The 16,639-nt window shown below is 52.5% G+C and overlaps 2 protein-coding genes across 6 annotated transcripts; both read right to left on the bottom strand.

Annotated features, from left to right (window-relative positions):
• Window positions 1-5,466: 5,466 nt before the first annotated feature.
• LOC308616719 (leydig cell tumor 10 kDa protein homolog) lies at window positions 5,467-9,234 on the bottom strand. Of its 5 annotated transcripts, none has more exons than XR_014015748.1 (5): window positions 8,716-9,234; window positions 8,583-8,638; window positions 7,443-7,545; window positions 6,408-6,743; window positions 5,787-5,909 (listed from the first exon to the last, which is right to left on the bottom strand). XR_014015748.1 is itself a non-coding variant. In XM_081233085.1 (5 exons), exons 1-4 carry the CDS (start codon window positions 8,810-8,812, stop codon window positions 6,426-6,428), a joined length of 372 nt encoding a protein of 123 aa, XP_081089211.1. In that variant the 5' UTR covers window positions 8,813-9,226; the 3' UTR covers window positions 5,787-5,909; window positions 6,408-6,425. The 5 variants fall into 5 exon arrangements, 2 of the variants coding, with proteins under 2 accessions (XP_081089212.1, XP_081089211.1); XR_014015749.1 differs by having other exon boundaries at window positions 7,372-7,545; window positions 8,716-9,233; XR_014015750.1 differs by having other exon boundaries at window positions 6,408-6,470; window positions 8,716-9,215.
• Window positions 9,235-9,284: 50 nt separating this feature from the next.
• On the bottom strand, window positions 9,285-16,608 carry MRI1 (methylthioribose-1-phosphate isomerase 1). Its single transcript, XM_081233082.1, has 6 exons — window positions 15,486-16,608; window positions 15,172-15,410; window positions 14,113-14,288; window positions 12,657-12,833; window positions 12,352-12,576; window positions 9,285-10,623 (listed from the first exon to the last, which is right to left on the bottom strand). Exons 1-6 carry the CDS (start codon window positions 15,753-15,755, stop codon window positions 10,478-10,480), a joined length of 1,233 nt encoding a protein of 410 aa, XP_081089208.1. The 5' UTR covers window positions 15,756-16,608; the 3' UTR covers window positions 9,285-10,477.
• Between the last annotated feature and the right edge of the window lie 31 nt (window positions 16,609-16,639).

Here is a 16,639-nt window from a genome sequence, read left to right as displayed (position 1 = left end):
TCCGGCCCCCGACGCCACCACCCCTGCCATCCCCATGTTGCTAGAGAATCCTGCATTTCCCCCTCGCCACACTTCTCTCCGTTATCATTACGTTTCTTTATCTATTTCAGCAGTTGTTTAATTTCTGTCTCTCCCTGCTCCATGGTGAGCTCCAAGGGGCAGTCTAATTGTCTAACTGAGGCACTGCTTTACCGCCAGCATCTGAACACCTCTGGACATACAGCAGTCACTCAATCTATATATAACTTGTTGAATGAACCAGCTCATTGGTTTGCTCCCATTCCACTGAAATGATCTACAGAGCAGGAAAACCGAAGCTGGCCCCTAAGTGGCCTGATTGCTGCCCCCTGCCTCTCCCCACATGGAAACTCTGCCTTTTTCCTTCCAGGAATTTCCAGTTTCACAGCTGCATTTTCTGGCCAGTCCCCAACCCACCCTTCAGAAAACTCCCTCCGACCTGCACTGTCCAGTATGGTCACCACTGGCCACAAGTGGCCTTTGAGTCCTTGAAATGGGACCAAGCTGAACTGGGCTGTGCTGTCAATGTAAAACACATTGGATTTTGGAGACTTAATAGAAAAAAAAAAAGGCAAAATATGTCACTAAGAATTTTTTATATTGATTACATGTTGAAATAATACTATTTTAGATGTTTGTGTTAAGTAAAATACATTATTAAAATTAATTCCACCTGTTTCATTGTGTATTTATTTTATTTTATTCTATGCGGTATCAGGGCGTTTAAAGTTACATATGCAATTTGGATTGTAATTTCTATGGGACAGCAGTGGTCTTGAGAAACCACAGCTGACCACAATGACAACAACGAAACAACAACAATAATAATGTACTGATTGCTTATGTGGTGCTCTAGCTGTTCAGACACATTATCAAATGTAAGCCTTCCAACAGTGCTGCAAAATGGGGATGTCATCTCCATTTCTCATATGAGGAAACTGAGGCTTAGAGAGGTGGAGTTCTTGCCTGACGAGGAAGCCTTAGACTTATTAGAGCATGCATTTCTTGCAAGGATTTGAGGCAAAGATAGACTTATGGGGAAGGAGAAATGGGTGGGGAGAAAAGCAGGGAGAACCTCAGTGAAACAAGTCTTTCAGGTGCTCCTCTAGCAAACAGGACCCAGGGTCCAGCTTTTCCAAGCAGCCCCCTTCAGCATTTAGTATGTGGCTGGCCCTTGTCCCTGAGGATGCTTCAGTGGATGTCCTGAGATGCTGAATCAGAAAAGGCACTCCAGGCCAGTGGAACAGGATGTATAGGAGGAATAGAGAATGGGACATCACAGGGTGAGGATGTTTTATTTTATTCTTTCACAAGAGATACTAATATTTTCATCATCCCCATCTCATGGATGAGAAAACTGAGGCACAGAAAGGTCAGGTGACTTAACCTAGGTCCACAGCAGGAAAGGGTAGGGCCAGCATGCAAGCCCTGGCAGGTGGGCTGGTCTTGTCACATTGGCTGGGGATCAAATGCACAGTTTGGGAAACACCAACATTCCATTCCATTCCTCTGATTTTACAGACGAGGGCAATGAGGCCCAGAGAGGGTCAGAAAGTTGCCCAAGGCCACACAGCAATCCCTGGAGAATGTGAGCAGTCAGAAGGGCCCTTGGGAAAATGGGGGTTGCCTCCAGGATGAAGTCTCCAAGACTGTTTCGCGCCTACCCTCTTCCTAGCAACACTTTTAGGAAAGGCGACGTTGCAAAGGGTGTTCTAGTTACCCGCAAGTCCTCCCTTCTCAGTGTAGCCAGCGAGTTTGGGCCTCAGGAAAATGGAACCACATTTATCCCGCCTGCTGCTGTGAGCTCACTGTCTAGGCATCCACAGCTCCTGACCCCAAACCCACATGTGTACTGACATCAAGACCCATGAGAAACAGGGTGACTCTGAAGGCTCGGATGAGGGGGGCCATGGACCCCCCACCCCCCAGCTCTGTGCCACCCCATCCTAACATTCTGAGGGTCCCTCCCTCTGCCAACCCCCCTGCAGCACCCCAATGCCCCTGTTGACTCAGGCCGGAAACCAGCCAGGGCAGTTTTACTTCCTGGTCCCAATGCAGCCCCTCTGGGCTGCCCAGCTGGCAAGATTTGCTTCTTACATTTCTTCTCTTCCCTTTTGGAACACAAGTTCATGGGCAGAGAGTCAGGGCCCTGCCAGGAAAAATGGGCATTCCAGGCAGAGGGGGAAGGTGGAGGCAGGAGAGGAAAAGGCTTGAACAGGAATAATTGTCTGAAAAGCAACATTTAATGACTGCCCTGGCCCTGGGGAGTGGGGAGGGGCAGGGGAAAAGGCAGGGAGTAGACAGGCTGGAACTGGGCTTCCCTCCCCGTCCAGGACACAAAGGCAGCTGTCACAGTCTTCAGGCTCTCCACATTTCCACACTCTGGGAGGGGTGTTAGGGTCTCCATTTAACAGATGAAGAAACTGAGGCTCAGAAAGGGACTTGCTGAAGAGAGCAAGAGGTGTAGGGATTTCCCAAAGTCTGGGGCTCTTGGCTGCGACACTAATGGGGGATTTGTGGGCTGGAACCACATGCTAGGAAGGACCTAGCATGGGAGGGAAAAGTCACCCAGGTCAGCGATGGGGTGGAGGGTGGGGGTGGTGGGAAAGTGAGGCTGTTTGGGGAGGCCGAGGGAGTGGGGTGAAGAGGGAACAGGTGGGTTGACATTCCAGATCCGAAACCTGTCACACCTGAATGCCTTTTCTCACCCCTGGGGTCCCCCTCAAAGGGGCTGGCGTCAGAGGGACAAAGGGAGCCAGTTTACAGGAGTCCTTGGCCAGCCCGGGCGCCGCCAGCGGCAGTGGGCTTGGCCCGGGTTGGAGGCGCCTCCTGGTGGCTGAGGGAAGCACCAGATGGCACCCAGAGCCCAGCCGGTCCCACCCCTCACCCTTTCGAGATTCCAGAAAGGTTAAAAGATAATTTTCAAAAGCGGGTGCAATCAAGGCTCTCACCGACAAATAAAGACGGACACGTGTTAAGATTTTTTTTTATTGAACTCCTGTGGGAACCAGGCAGATGTTATACGAGGTTCAAAAGAGAGTCCGGAAAACGGGCACTTTTACAACAGATCAGACTATTTGAGTAAATAAATGTGCGAATGGAGGCAAATTGGTTTTTCCACAGGGGAGGAGAGCTGTCAATGGAACCTCAGCTGCATGAGCCAGAATGAGCAGATAAGAGTGGTTCTGTATTGCTATCAGTTGCTTACAATTCATGGATGGAGCTGTGAAATAGTTCAAAGACGCTGTTATGAACCAGCTAACCCGGAAGGGAAGGGCGTGTTGTATAGAGATGGTGCTTTGAATGGTCAGAACTGATTTACTGAGATGCAAAATGTTCCTTGCAGAAAGAAACAATTCCTTCCTTCCTTCACTCAACAAACACCTGTTCGTGGAGCAACTATTGTGCGCTGTTCCAGGTGCTGGAGACACAACAAAGATGCAAAGTAGAAAACGGATGAGAGTGGCACAGAGTGACCCCTTCCAGGAGCAGGGGACAGAGAACGATTCTCTGAGGTGACACCTGGGAGGGGGAAGGAACAGGAGGTGCAAAAGGCCAGGGGGTGGGACTGGGTGGAGGCGGGGGTCTGGAGGGGGCGGCCTGGGGCTTCCTTGTTTTCTGTTCTCCCCACTAGAATGTCAGTTCTCAGCTCGACCTAGCCCAGAGGTTGGCATGCAGTAGGCGCACAATAAATACCCAACGTGCAAAGCGACTCCATATCAAAGGGCAGAAGTCACTCGCTGTCTGCTTAGGGGAGAGACTGCTGTGAGGTGGGCAGATGGCAGGAGGGTCCAGGTCCCGTAGGTGGGGCTCAAGGAACGGTATACTCTGGGCATCACAGAGCCAAGCGGCAGCCCTGCCCTCCAGTCCCGGGTCTGGGCCCCATCCCCTGCCCCTCTCCTCCCCCTAACAGAAACCCTGAGCCCTGGGCCCCAGACAACTCCAAACCGTGAAGTCTCGCCATCAAATTAGGGCTCTGCTGCCACAATTCCTGTGTTTTTGAGATGTAAATCAGGACTTTTTTTTTTTTTTGCATGTGAAATTACCCTTCCTGCCTCTTCCGGGGATTAAAACTCACATGGAAAATTCACCATTTAGAAGGGTATAATTCAGTGGCATTTAGCACATGCACAACATTTGCAACCAACTTTATCTAGTTTCAAAACCTCATCACCTCCCAAAGATGACCCCATACCCATTTGCTGTCACTCCCCATTGCCCCTTCCCCCAGTCCCTGGCACCCCATAGAGAACCACCGTCGCTATGGATTTGCCTCTTCCGGACATTTCACATGAATGGAATCACACATTATGTGGCCTTTTGTGTCTGGCTTCTTTCAGAATGTTTTCCAAGTTCACCCATGGTGAACTGTGTCATTCTGTTTTATGGCTGAATAATATTCCATCCTGTGGATAAACTACACTTTGCTTATCCAGTCATCTGTTGGCAGCATTTGGGTTGCTACCACCTTTGGGTGACCGTGACTGGTGCTGCTGTGAACCTATGTGTACGAGATGCTGAGTCTGTGTTCGATCCCTGGGGTGTGTGCCTAGTGGGCAACGGCTGGGTCACGTGGTAACTCCAGCCTGAACTTACTGAGGAGCCACCAAACTGTTTTCCACAGTGGTTGTCCCTTGCTTTTTAAAAAATGTTGGGAGTTCAGTCACCCACCTCGGGGGAACAGCCACCGCACTCCCACCTCCCTCCAAAGACAGAGACTCAGCACCACCCAGACTGTTGCCTGCCTGGTCCCTGAGCTGGAACCTGCTCCCCACCCCCCATCAGAGGGAGGGAGGAAGGACCTCAGACCAGAGCTCCTGGCCGACCCCACAGGCACAGCTGATATTTTAGGGGAGGGGAGCCCAGGATGGAACAGAACAGAAACTTTGTCTGTTAAGAGAGGCAGCAGATGGGCAGCTGAGAGCACGTACTGGGGCTCCGCCAGTGCCGGGTTCAAGTCCCTGTTCTGGAATGTTAACGTGACCTGACCTGGGCATCATGAGGACTGAGGTGATGTGTAGAAAGCAGCAGAGCAGCGCCTGGGCCACAGGCAGTGCTCCATACTTGCTGTTATGACTTATGACTTTTTTTAAAGATTGAGGTGGCACTGAGAAGTTTATAAGCACATTCTGGTTTAATCGGCATTTTGACTCTACAAGGTGGTGTCAGTACCTGTCCTGCAGATGGGAAAGTGACTCCCTAGGCTGCCTGGCCGGTCTCCGGCAGAGGGGGTGACACAGGCATGTCCGTGGAGGGTATGTAGGTGAGTCACCCAAGGCAGGAGGAAAGAACACTCTCCCCTGGTTCCCAGGCTGGAGGTGCAGAAGCCCATTCGTCCTTCCCTGGCATGTGGCTAGTCTCCTGTGGAAACTGCTGGGGATGACCTGGTCGGGGCACCGGGCCCCAGGCCCCAGCACGTCCCGCTCACAGAAGCATGTGACCGTGGGAGGAAGGACAAAGTCAGGTTTATTGCTCCGGGTTAAACCAGTGGAGACAGGATGTGGGGAGGGGGGAGGGGGACACAGGAAGTTGGTGAAGGCATCCTCCTGGCCTTGGCCTGTGCTTGGCCTGGCCATGGCACCCTGGGAAGCCAGCCAGTGCACTTCTGACCTGATCACGTGCTCACAGGCCAGGCCCCCAGTAAAGTTTGAGGCGCAACCCAAGGCTCTGGGGAGCACGGCCTCTCCTCCCTGCACAGGTCTGAGCACAGACAGGGTTGCGGTGATGGCCTCTGCTGGGGTGCATCCTTAGGAAGGCGTCTTGGTGGAGGAGGGGGCTGCTGCCTTCTTTTTGGTGGGGGCCTTCAACAGTGCCAGCTTCTTGGGCAGACTGGTGCTGGCTTTCATCAGCACATCATGTTCGATCTTCTTCCGGATCCCGACCTCCAGGTTCTGAGGGAGCAACCATGGCACAATCAGACTGGGACCTGAGGCGGGAGGGAGGGCCTGGTCTGCTGCCCTTTCTCCTGTGAGCTCACAAGGGGCTGGATCAGCAACTCCCCCCGAAACAACACCTGAGAGTCTGGTGGCTGGGGGGGGGGGTTAAGTCCTGCTTCTGCCCCATACTCTGGGAGCACTGCACACCGAAAAACCCCTTCTCATCTCTGGATCTCAGCTTCTAAACCTCCGCCAAATTCCATTTTACAGCTGGGGAAACTGAGGCACATGCAGTGAGGAGGCACTTGCCCAGGATTCCCAAATCATGGGAGTGATGGGAGATTGGAAGCCAGCATGCCCAGAGTCTCCAGCCTCAGCCTCCAGGCGGGTAGCCTCCCCTTGTCTCTGCTTTGCTAATGGTGAACTGGGGCTCTCAGAAATAGGGGTGCAGGCAAGGCACAGGAATCAGAACCCAAGTGTTTGGGTCCGAAACTGACAGTTTAATCATATTACCTAAACTGCTCCCTTGCCCTATGAGTTCCAATGACCATGACAACCGTGACCGTCACCACACGCCTGGGCACAAGGGAAACAACAGTAAAGACACAGAAAAACCTCTGCCCTCATGAAGCTGACATTCAGAGCGTGTGGACAACACAGCTGTCAGTGACAAACTCTGGTAAACAGTTTTTTTTGGCCACGCCCAGTGGCATGTGGGATCTTCGTTCCCCAACCAGGGATCAAACCGGACCCGGTGCCCCCTGCAGTGGAAGTGCAGAGTCTTAACCACTGGACCGCCAGTGAAGTCCCTCTGGTAAACTGTTGAAGGGTGACAGATGACAAGTGCTGCTATGGAGAAAAGAATACAAGGGATGATGAGTAAGGGATGGGGTGGGGTTGCCATCATGGATAGCTGCTCAGAAGCAACGCTTGCAGCCAGACTTGACTTGGAGGAAGGAAGCCGTGTAGATTTCTGGGAGAAGAATTCAGGCGGAGGAAACAGCTAGTGCAAAAGTTCTGAGGTGGGGCAAGGAGCAGTTAAGGGGCCAGTGAGGCTGGAGGGAGGGAGGGAGGAGGTGAGGGCAGGGAAAAGACAGGAGTAGAGTGTGCCGGGTCCTGTGGGCTGTGGGGAGAACCTGGGCTCTTCTTGAGTGAGGTGGGAGCCACCGAGAGTCCTGAGCAGAGGAGGGAAGTGCCCTGACTCAGGTGCTCACAGGTGCCCTCTGGCTGCTATGGGGAATGGCAGGGCCAGGAGATCTGGGAGGATGTGACTGCCCTGGTCCAGGTGGGAGATGATGGGACGGGACCAGGTTGGGGGGTCAGAGAGGTGGGAAGTGGGTGGATTCTAGATTAATCCTGAAGGCAAAAAGGACGAGATCCAACCTGGATGTGAGAGAAAGGGGGAATCCCGAGTATTTGGAAGGAGAGACTGTGGCAGAATCATGGTGGAGTCAGGGAGCACAGTGGGGGGACATACTGAGCTTGAGATGCCCATAAGACACTTTCCCCCTCCGGCTGAGACATGGAGGTAAGCAGGTTGCTGGGTACCCAGGTCGAAGAAGACTGAGGCTCTGGCGATCCAGTGGTTAAGATACCGTCTTCCACTGCAGGGGGCACGGGGTTCAATCCTTGGTCGGGGAACTACTGAAAGCTGTGTAGTGCAGCCAAAACAAAAAACAAAAAACAAAAAACTGAGGCTCTGGACAATTTTCTCAAGACCATAGGGTGAGTTAGTGTGTGTTGCACAATTAGAATTCAGGTCTGACTCCACCAGATCTCTTTGTAACTTCTCTTTGCAACCTTAACAAAAATCTCTTTGCAACTTCTTTATAAGATCACCCCTATTCACCTGCACACCAAAAAGCTACACTTAAAAACAACCACAAAAAAGTTTATTTCAGCCCTGTGCTGTTCTCAGGGCTTTACAGGTGTCCTATGGCATTGAATCCTTTCAACTCTAGGAGAAAAGTGCTATCACTACAACCATTTCTTCTTTAAGAAGCTCAGGGTGGGACTTCCCTGCTGGCACAGTGGTAAGAATCCGCCTGTCAATGCAGGGGACACGGGTTCGAGCCCTGGTCTGGGAAGATCCCACATGCCGCGGAGCAACTAAGCCCGTGTGCCACAACTACTGAGCCCGCGCTGTAGAGCCTGCGAGCCACAACTACTGAGCCCCCGTGCTGCAACTACTGAAGCCCGCACGCCTAGAGCCCGTGCTCCACAACAAGAGAAGCCACTACGATGAGAAGCCCGCACACCGCAACAAAGAATAGCCCTCGCTCGCCGCAACAAAGACCATGCGCGGCAACAAAGACCCAACACAGCCCAAAATAAATAAATAAATTAATTAATTAAAAAAAAGAAAATATATTAAAAAAAAAAAAAGAAGCTCAGGGTGAAGATATACTAGCTGTCGATGGAACTGCGCTTTGCTCCCAGCACGTCTTCTTGCAAAGCTGGGGTTTTCAACCCCCTTCCCAGGCTGCCTTCCCTCTCGAGGTCTATTAACGAGGACAATTTCAGCGAAAGCAGCTAGTGTGTGCTGAACACATTTTGCGCGCCACTCGTGGCTTTAGGAGGCTCACTGATTGGGAGGTAATGTTTCCGTACCCACTGCACAAGGGAGGAAACTGAAGCTCACAGCACTGGGAGTTCTCCATCCCGGGCCTCTCACACGCTCGAACTCACCTTCTTGAGCTTTTGCTGTTGCACGATGCGAGCCTTCTTGGGTGCGATAACGAGACCTGGGGAGAGATGCGCTCTCGTGAGGCCGGAGAACCTCGGGTCCACCTCGCCCCCCAGTCTCCGGCCCGCTCCTCACCGCCCTTCCTCGGGCCCCGGTTCCGCTCCGAGGCTGTCGCCGCTGTCTTGCTCTTCGCCGGCTTCCGCGCCTGGAACTTGCGCTGCCCCTGCGCCATGATCAGCCATGCACCGGAAGAGGCGGGGCTGTGGGAGGTCGCAGACGAAAAACGCAGGGCACGATGGGATACAGTGGGGCCGGAGGGCGCAATGGCTCACGGGATACAATGTGGCAAAGAGTTAAAGTGACCACTACCCACGACGGTCGATGATAACCAGCCTTTCGCAAAAATTTCGAAGTAAAGGTTATAATGATAAGCTAACACTTACTGGGTGCTTATCTGCTTTGTAAAACTTATGCTGTTTTATGCTCTTTATACATAAACTTCAAGTCTAGGACTTACGGTCAGGCAAGTGAGGCACTCTGGTGCAAAATTTAAGGGGGGGGGGGTGCCCCGGGCTTCCCTGGTGGCGCAGTGGTTGAGAATCTGCCTGACAACGCAGGGACACGGGTTCGGGCCCTGGTCTGGAAAGATCCCACATGCCGCGGAGCAACTAAGCCACAACTGAGCAACTGAGCCACAACTACTGAGCCTGCGCGTCTGGAGCTTGTGCTCTGCAACAAGAGAGGCCACGACAGTTGAGAGGCCCGTGCACCGCGATGAAGAGTGGCCCCCGCTCTCCGCAACTAGAGAAAGCCCTCGCACAGAAACGAAGACCCAACACAGCCCAAAATAAAATAAATAAATAAGGGGTGCCCCGAACTTCAGTTATCAAGATAAAAATATATTCAACATTCAAAAATAATATTTTAATACAAAGAAAATCAAATCGTCCAACTACAGCCTGTGGACTGGCTGCTTGATGTTGTAAATAGTTTTGTTGGAACGAGGGCTGGTATCAGGAGTGAAGGGAGTAGGGTCAGGATATGCAAGGTCAGGGTTTCATTCTATTTAATATCTTTATATTTTGTTCACCATGGATTGTTTTTGCATTAGTTTTGATTTTTCAAAAATAATGCATGAAGCTATTCTTCATCTTGACTACTGAGGTTCTCAGGTCCTCCTCTAAAATTTTGCACCTGAGGTGTCACCCTAATTCCAGCCCTGAGAGCAACCAAAAAGGGAGGTACTAGTATTGTCTCCATTTTGTAAATGAGGAAAACAAAGCATGGAGAGGTAAAGTGATTTGGCCAAGATCACACAACAGAAAAAGCAGTGGAGGACTTCCATGGTGGCGCAGTGGTTAAGAATCTGCCTGCCAGTGCAGGGGACATGGGTTCGAGCCCTGGTCTGGGAAGATCCCACATGCTGCAGAGCAACTAAGCCTGTGCGCCACAACTACTGAGCCTGCGCACTAGAGCCCACGAGCCACAACTACTGAGCCCGCGTGCCACAACTACTGAAGCCTGAGAGCCTAGAGCCCATGCTCCGCAACAAGAGAAGCCACTGCAGCAAGAAGCCTGCGCACTGCAATGAAGAGTAGCCCCCGCTCGCCACAACTAGAGAAAGCTTGTACGTAGCAACGAAGACCCAACACAGCCCAAAATACATAAATAAATTTAAAAAAAAAAAAGGAAGAAAAAGAAAAGGCGGTGGAACTGTGATATGAACTCAGGCAGCTTGACTTCAGCTGCTGGGATCTTAAGAGCCATGCAAAGGCCCTGTCTGCTTTCTCTGTTCTGGGAAGAATTGTGGTTGGGGGAAAAAGGTCAGCTTTTGGGCAGGCCATTCAATAAGTTTATTATAAAAATAATGGGGGCAGGATATGGACAGCTAGGTTGGTTACTTCTGGGGTCCATCTAGGGTGACCGTGGCACCTAGGGCTGCCTGGAGCTCCTCAGGGGCAAAGACACCCAGCTCTGTGATGATGCCGCCAGTGATGAGGTCGTGGGGGGTGACATCAAAGGCAGGATTCCAAACCCCAATTCCTTCAGGGGAGAGGGGGGAGGCAAGAAAGGCAGGTATTAGGCTCAGTGAAAGTTCTCAAGCTATTGTCACCTGTCTCACTCACAGTGGTTTTTGGGATTGGGCAATCCTTGAGAATCTAGAGATCCTCACCCCAAAAGTGCATGAAGGCATGGCTTTTGATACCAGTAATGAATTTAGACCCCCTACATTCCTGGATTGTCACTGTCTAAGAAGAAGCCTTCAAAGTCTTATATACATCCACCCACTTGTGCCTGCTCCAAGAATCTCTTTAGGAAACTCCAAGAATCCACCCCAGGGCCTTTGCAGGGGCTGTGCCCTCTGCCTGGATGCTTTCCCTCAGATACGCACATGACTTGATGTTTCACTGGCCTCGGGTTTTTTCTCAAATATCACCTTCTCAGTGAGAACTTCTCTGATAATCCTGTCTAATCCACCCCCTGCACAGACACTTCCCATATCCTTCTGTGCCTCATTTATTTCTCCTCAGCCTTTACCCCCTTCTAACATACACTGGAATTTTGTTATTTATCTCGTTTGTTGTCTGTCTCCCCACTGGACTGTGAGCTCTGTGAGGGCAGGGACTTCTATGTCTTTTTTCACTACTGTTTCCCCGGCCCTATCATGTCACCTGGCACTGGCCAGGTGCTCAAAAATATTTGCTGAATGAATAACAATCTTACACAAGAGGCTGCAAACTCTGTTGTCTCTGGTTCACAGTTTTTTAAGACCACTGAATTAGCTGCCAGCTTTCAAAGCGTGGGAGCTTTCAAACATAACAAACGTAAGGCTTCTCTTGGAAAAATCAGAAGAAAGACCTGTTCTCCTGGGGTCTGCATTCCTGTGATCCTTGGCCAGAACAGAGTATTGGGGTCCCCAGACTGCACCTGGCCCGTGTTACCCAGCTTTCCTGGGGGGAGGGGCACGGTGGGTTGTCAACTCTGCTTTCCATGGTCTTATGGGTTTTGATCAGTGTTAAATAATTAAGCCTCCAGGAAAGCAGGGGCACCAAACAAATAACGAGAAAATATTTTTTTTTCAGAATTAATTTATCTATTTTTATTATTTATCTATCTATCTATCTATCTATCTATATTCTTTTCCATTATGGTTTATCACAGGATATTGAATACAGTTCCCTGTGCTATACAGTAGCTCCTTGTTGGTTATCCATTTTAAATATAGCAGTGTGTACACGTCAGTCCCAAATTCCCTATCCCTAACTGGTCCTTTTTATAAAAGGTTTTCGATCATACTTGTTATTATTTAACGAGCACTAAGGTCCAGGCACTGTTCTCCACTTCACATGGGTTAATTACACTGAACTGCCTGGGGTATATGAGGTAGGTCATGAAAACAGCTCATGGGGCTCTTAGGGATGAATTTTAGGCAACCAGGCTACACAGCCAGGAAGTGTGGGGAAGCTGAGGAATATCTGTCTCTTCATAAGCACTCGGCCAGGTGGTACTCTTCTTTCTTATTCAGGTGAGAAAACAGAGCTGGAGAAGAGCAAGACAATTCGCTCAAGGCTTCCCAACTCATTAGTTGTATTTTCTGACCTTGAATCTGACCTCTAAGACGTGTCTGCTCTAAAATATGGCTTGAAGGAGCAGCTTATGCCCCAGAAGGCTGATGACACCCCAAATACCACCTGCTGCCTGTGAAGGGGTCAGGGTGCCTCAACAGAGGTGCCCAGGCCTATGGTGCCCCCCTCTGAGCGGATGGCTTACCGGGTGCCGCAATCCTGACCCCACTGACATGGGTCAGCTCCTGGCCAGGACGTTCCTCAATGATGATCTCCCGGCCCGTCTTCAGGTGGAGGTCACACGAGGAGCTGGGGGCAGCCACATAGAAGGGGATGCCATGGTGCTTGGCGGCGATGGCTAGCTGGTAGGTGCCCACCTTGTTGGCCGTGTCGCCATTGGCAACCACGCGGTCGGCTCCCACGACGACAGCTGGGGAATGAGATGCCGGGAGTCACCACCGGGTCCTGGATGCCTGGAGCCCTGCCCACGGGCACCCCCCACCTGCTGACCTGACACTCCATAGTGGGCCATGGCGGCTGCCGCCATGCTATCGGTGATGAGGGTGGCGGGGATCTGCTCGTAGACGAACTCAAAGGCCGTCAGCCGGGCTCCCTGGTTGTAGGGCCGGGTCTCCGTGCAGAAGGCATACTCCAGACGGCCCAGGCTGTGCAGTGAGCGGATCACACCTGTGGGGCCCAGCCCACCAGGAGGATGAGATGCAAAGGGACAGATGGGCAGGGCAGCCCACTGGTTAGCAGCATGGTTCTCCAAACCATGCAGTCCCACTCCCAGACCCTTGCAGCGGCTGTTCTCTCTGCCTGGTACAAATGTGTTTAGAGAATGCCTTCTCCATGAGGTCTTCCGGGATTCCTCAATCTCACATAGCAACCCTCACACCACCAACCCCTACTCTTTCTCTTTAGCACTTACCACCTTCAAATGCATCATACGTATTTGTTCTGTTCCTGTGTCTGTTCCTCTTATTTTCCTGCTCCTGATGGCAGAGATTTGATCTACTTTCTCCACTGCTGGGTCCCTAACTCCTAGAACTGTGCTTGGCACACAGTAGGTGCTTAATAAATGTTGAGTGACTGAAGGAATGGATGCATGTATGAATGATGGGGTACACAGTAGATAAGCATTTATTAAGCATAGATATTTGTTGAGTGAATGAATGAATGAATGTCTTGCCATCAGAGCCTCAGTCCCCAGGCACAAGGGTGGCACCTAGGCAGGTAGGGAAACCTCCTGGAGAATTTAGGATCAAGTGGAATCTGCTGCCTTGAACCCCAGGACCCAGTCCCCCTGGTCCTGGTCACAGCTACCCTAATCTTTCTTTAGGGGCCTACGCCCTACCCCTCAGTCCTCTTGGAGTCCACATCCCACCCACTTTCTTTTTTTTAAATTTTAATTTAACTTTATTTTTATTTAAAAAATATTTAAGTTTTTTTTTTTTGGCTGCACCGCACGGCTTGTGGGATCTCACTTCCCCATCCAGATACTGAACCTGGGCCACAGCAGTGAAAGTGTCGAGACCTAACCACTGGACTGCCAGGGAACTCCCCCCACCCATTTTCTAGGCACATGGCACAGGCCAGGCCTTTCGAGTGACTGATCCTAGATGGACAGATGACTCCATCAGAGCCCCCGAGATACAAAGAGGCTTTTCTAACACTGTCGGAATAGAGACCCTAGGCTCTTTTCCTTGTGATCTGAACCCTGGCCGACCAGTGGAGCATGAGGATGAGGCCACCATGGAGGAGGGCAGATCTTAGGGATACAGATAGATGGACCCTGATGCTATTATTTGAGCCTCTGGATCCAGTCATACCTGAAGCCAACCCCCTGAGTGTTTCTGTACAAAAACTAATAAATTCACATTTTGGGGGGTATATAAAGTGGTTTGGGTTTCTTTCTCTTGCATCCAAAAAGGGCCCTCCCCTATCTCGGTGGATGCCCGCTCACCTAGGGCTGTGCCATAGCCAGCAGTGGCCAGTGCACCAGTGTTGCAGTGGGTCAGCACTATCACCTTGCCGCCCTGGGGTGCTGCCCGCTCTAGGAGGTGGTGGGCTCCCAGGTCCCCGATGCTCCGATTGTCCCGGAGGTCTTTTGCCAGCATGTCCTCGGTCCAGCGGATCACTCTGGGGCCGACAAGGGACTCTGAGCACAGGTCACAAGGCTTCAGGGCCCACACCAGCCCCTCGTCCCTGCCCAACACTGCTCTCCTGGAGCTCTCCTGCTGAAAGCCTCTCACAGCTGTGGGGCTGGACCCTTCTGCCACAGCCACCTAACTGTAACTCCAATTGCTCTGGAGACACATTTACTAAGCACCTCCTGTGCGTCAGGGGCTGGGGGACACAGCAGTGAACAAGACAAAAATCTCTGCTCCTATGGAGCTGACACTGAGGTAGGGGAGGCAGGTAGGTGATGAACAGACAATAAAGTGAAGGAAAAGGCAGCGGAGTCAGGAGACAGAGGACAGGAATGAGCTGTATTGAATGGGGGGTGGGGAAGGCACAAACCTGAAATTTGAAGGAGAGGAGATTAAGTAGATGGATACCTGGCTTGCAGACATGGTGTGTGCAAAGGCCCTGAGGCAGAAGGGACCCTGGTGGGGGTTAAGGAACATGGAAAGTATCTGTGCAGCAGATGGGGAGGGAGAGAGTGGGAAGAGGGGAGGGAGAGAGTGGGAAGAGGGGAGGGAGAGAGTGGGAAGAGAGCAGGGAGAGGACCAGGGCTAGAAACAAAATTCTTCAAAAGCAAAAACTAGGTAAATGAGGTGGCACTTAAAAGGGCCTCCAAGGGCTGCAGACGTTCAGGGAGGTCAAAGTCAGGGCATTGAGTTCAAGGATCTCGGGGCCAGGCTGCCCGGTGGTGAGTCCCAGCCCTGCCTGTGTGGCACTGGACTAAGAGCACATTGCCTCAGTTTCCCCATCTGTAACATGGGTCGTTGTGCAAAAAAAAAAAAAAAAAAAGAATGAATAGCCGCCGGTTAGAGCAGCACTTGGCACAAGGCCCCTCTACCTCTCTCGGACCGCCTCCTCCGTGGCGCCATCCCTCTCCGCTTCCTGGGCTGCGAGGTCGGCCAGGTCTCGGGCGGCACGGGCCATGTTGACGGCGGTGGGCCGGGCGGTGACAAGGAAGTTCAGAGCGTCGCGCACGAAGGCCACGAGCGCGGCAAGTCCGGGTCCCCCGGCGCCCGCCTGCAGCTCCACGGCGAGGCTGAGGCAGCCCACGAGCGCAATGGCTGGGGCGCCGCGCACCTGGTGGGGAAATGGGGGCGTCAGGGACTGCAGGCACGGGAAGCCCCCCACCCCGGTCCCACCGATCGGCCCCACCTTCATAGCGCGGATGGCCTCCCAGGCCTGGCGCACCGAGCCCACCGCTTCATAGCGGCTCTCCTGGGGCAGCAGCAGCTGGTCGAGGATCTGTAGTGAGCCCCGCGAGTAGCGGATCGCCTCCAAAGTCATGCTATTGCAGTCGCGATCACCGCCGCTCCCGGGGCTCAGCTGGCCGCGAGCACCGGAGGCGGCGCCGGAAAGGGCGCAGGGGGCGAGGCCAGGGCCCCAGGGGTGGGACCTCTCTCGGAAGGCGGAGCGTGCGCACATCAACTTCGCTGGCTCCTAGGACCCGCCATCCAGGCGCCGGGTCCTACTCCACCTTCCCCGCCAAACCTGGACAGTTAGCCGCACCCTCGGAACCAAAAAGGTGCCACTATTTATAGGGCAACTATTGCATGCCAAGCCCTGTGTTTGGCGTCTGGCTATAGCAAGACTCTTAAGTGCCAGGTGGGTACCCTCAGGGGCCTGACATCTCCAGCCAGTGCGAGTGCTGCCTGTGCCCTCACGTAGAGCAAGGCACCAGAAGGGGGTTCTGAGATCGAACAGACTCTTAACTGCTGCCTTGAGACCTTCCCATCCCCGCGGGGAGTAAAGGCCTGTGGGCTGGGGGCCACCACCACTTCCGGACAGGCCACATTACAAGTTCAGCAGAATTCAGCCAGAACCTCAGCCCCGAGAGTTCCGTACGTCTGGTTTGTTCACCACTGTATCTCCAGTGGCTAGGATAGCGTCTGGTGCACTGCAAGTGCTCCGTTAATGTTTGTGAAATGATCCTTCTCCAGGATTTAGGGGGAGGTGGTGGGCCATGAGTCACCTGGTGGATGCTCAACTGTTTTTTGCTCACTTTACTAGTTTCCTTCAAAGGAAGCAAGACGCTGGGGACTCTTTCATGACCCTTCCAGGGTGTCCCCATGGGTGGGGGATAATGAACAGCCCACACCTGTGTGCTCCATCCCCTCCTGCATCTGGCCTGGATCCTGAGCACCCCTGCTGTCCAGTCCCATTTTCATCCTTCATACTCAGCCTGTGCCACCTCCTCCAGGAAGTTGGCCCCGATTACAGGCCAGCCTGGGCTACTACCTTTCAACCCTCACCAAGCTGGGTGGGGACCCAGGCTGTGGTCACAGCATCAGCATTGGCTGATGAGATGC

The sequence above is a fragment of the Mesoplodon bidens genome (assembly GCF_964165515.1).
Source record: "Mesoplodon bidens genome assembly, chromosome: 4".
NCBI classification, from domain to species: Eukaryota; Metazoa; Chordata; class Mammalia; order Artiodactyla; family Ziphiidae; genus Mesoplodon; species Mesoplodon bidens.
The sequence above is the reverse complement of the archived record's forward strand: the minus strand, read 5'-3'. Positions and strand labels throughout refer to the sequence as shown.

Bases quoted from the DNA above. Each gene is read 5' to 3' on its own strand.
- LOC308616719 (XM_081233085.1), bottom strand. From the start codon at position 8,812: ATGGCGCAGGGGCAGCGCAAGTTCCAGGCGCGGAAGCCGGCGAAGAGC. The intron at 8,639-8,715 runs GTGAGGAGCGGG...ATCTCTCCCCAG, and splicing joins CCGGGGCCCGAGGAAGGGCG to GTCTCGTTATCGCACCCAAG. The intron at 7,546-8,582 runs GTGAGTTCGAGC...TGCACTACACAG, and splicing joins AACAGCAAAAGCTCAAGAAG to CTTTCAGTAGTTCCCCGACC.
- MRI1 (XM_081233082.1), bottom strand. From the start codon at position 15,755: ATGTGCGCACGCTCCGCCTTCCGAGAGAGGTCCCACCCCTGGGGCCCT. The intron at 15,411-15,485 runs GTGGGGCCGATC...TTTCCCCACCAG, and splicing joins AGGCCATCCGCGCTATGAAG to GTGCGCGGCGCCCCAGCCAT. The intron at 10,624-12,351 runs GTAAGCCATCCG...TCTCCCCTGAAG, and splicing joins GGTCAGGATTGCGGCACCCG to GAATTGGGGTTTGGAATCCT.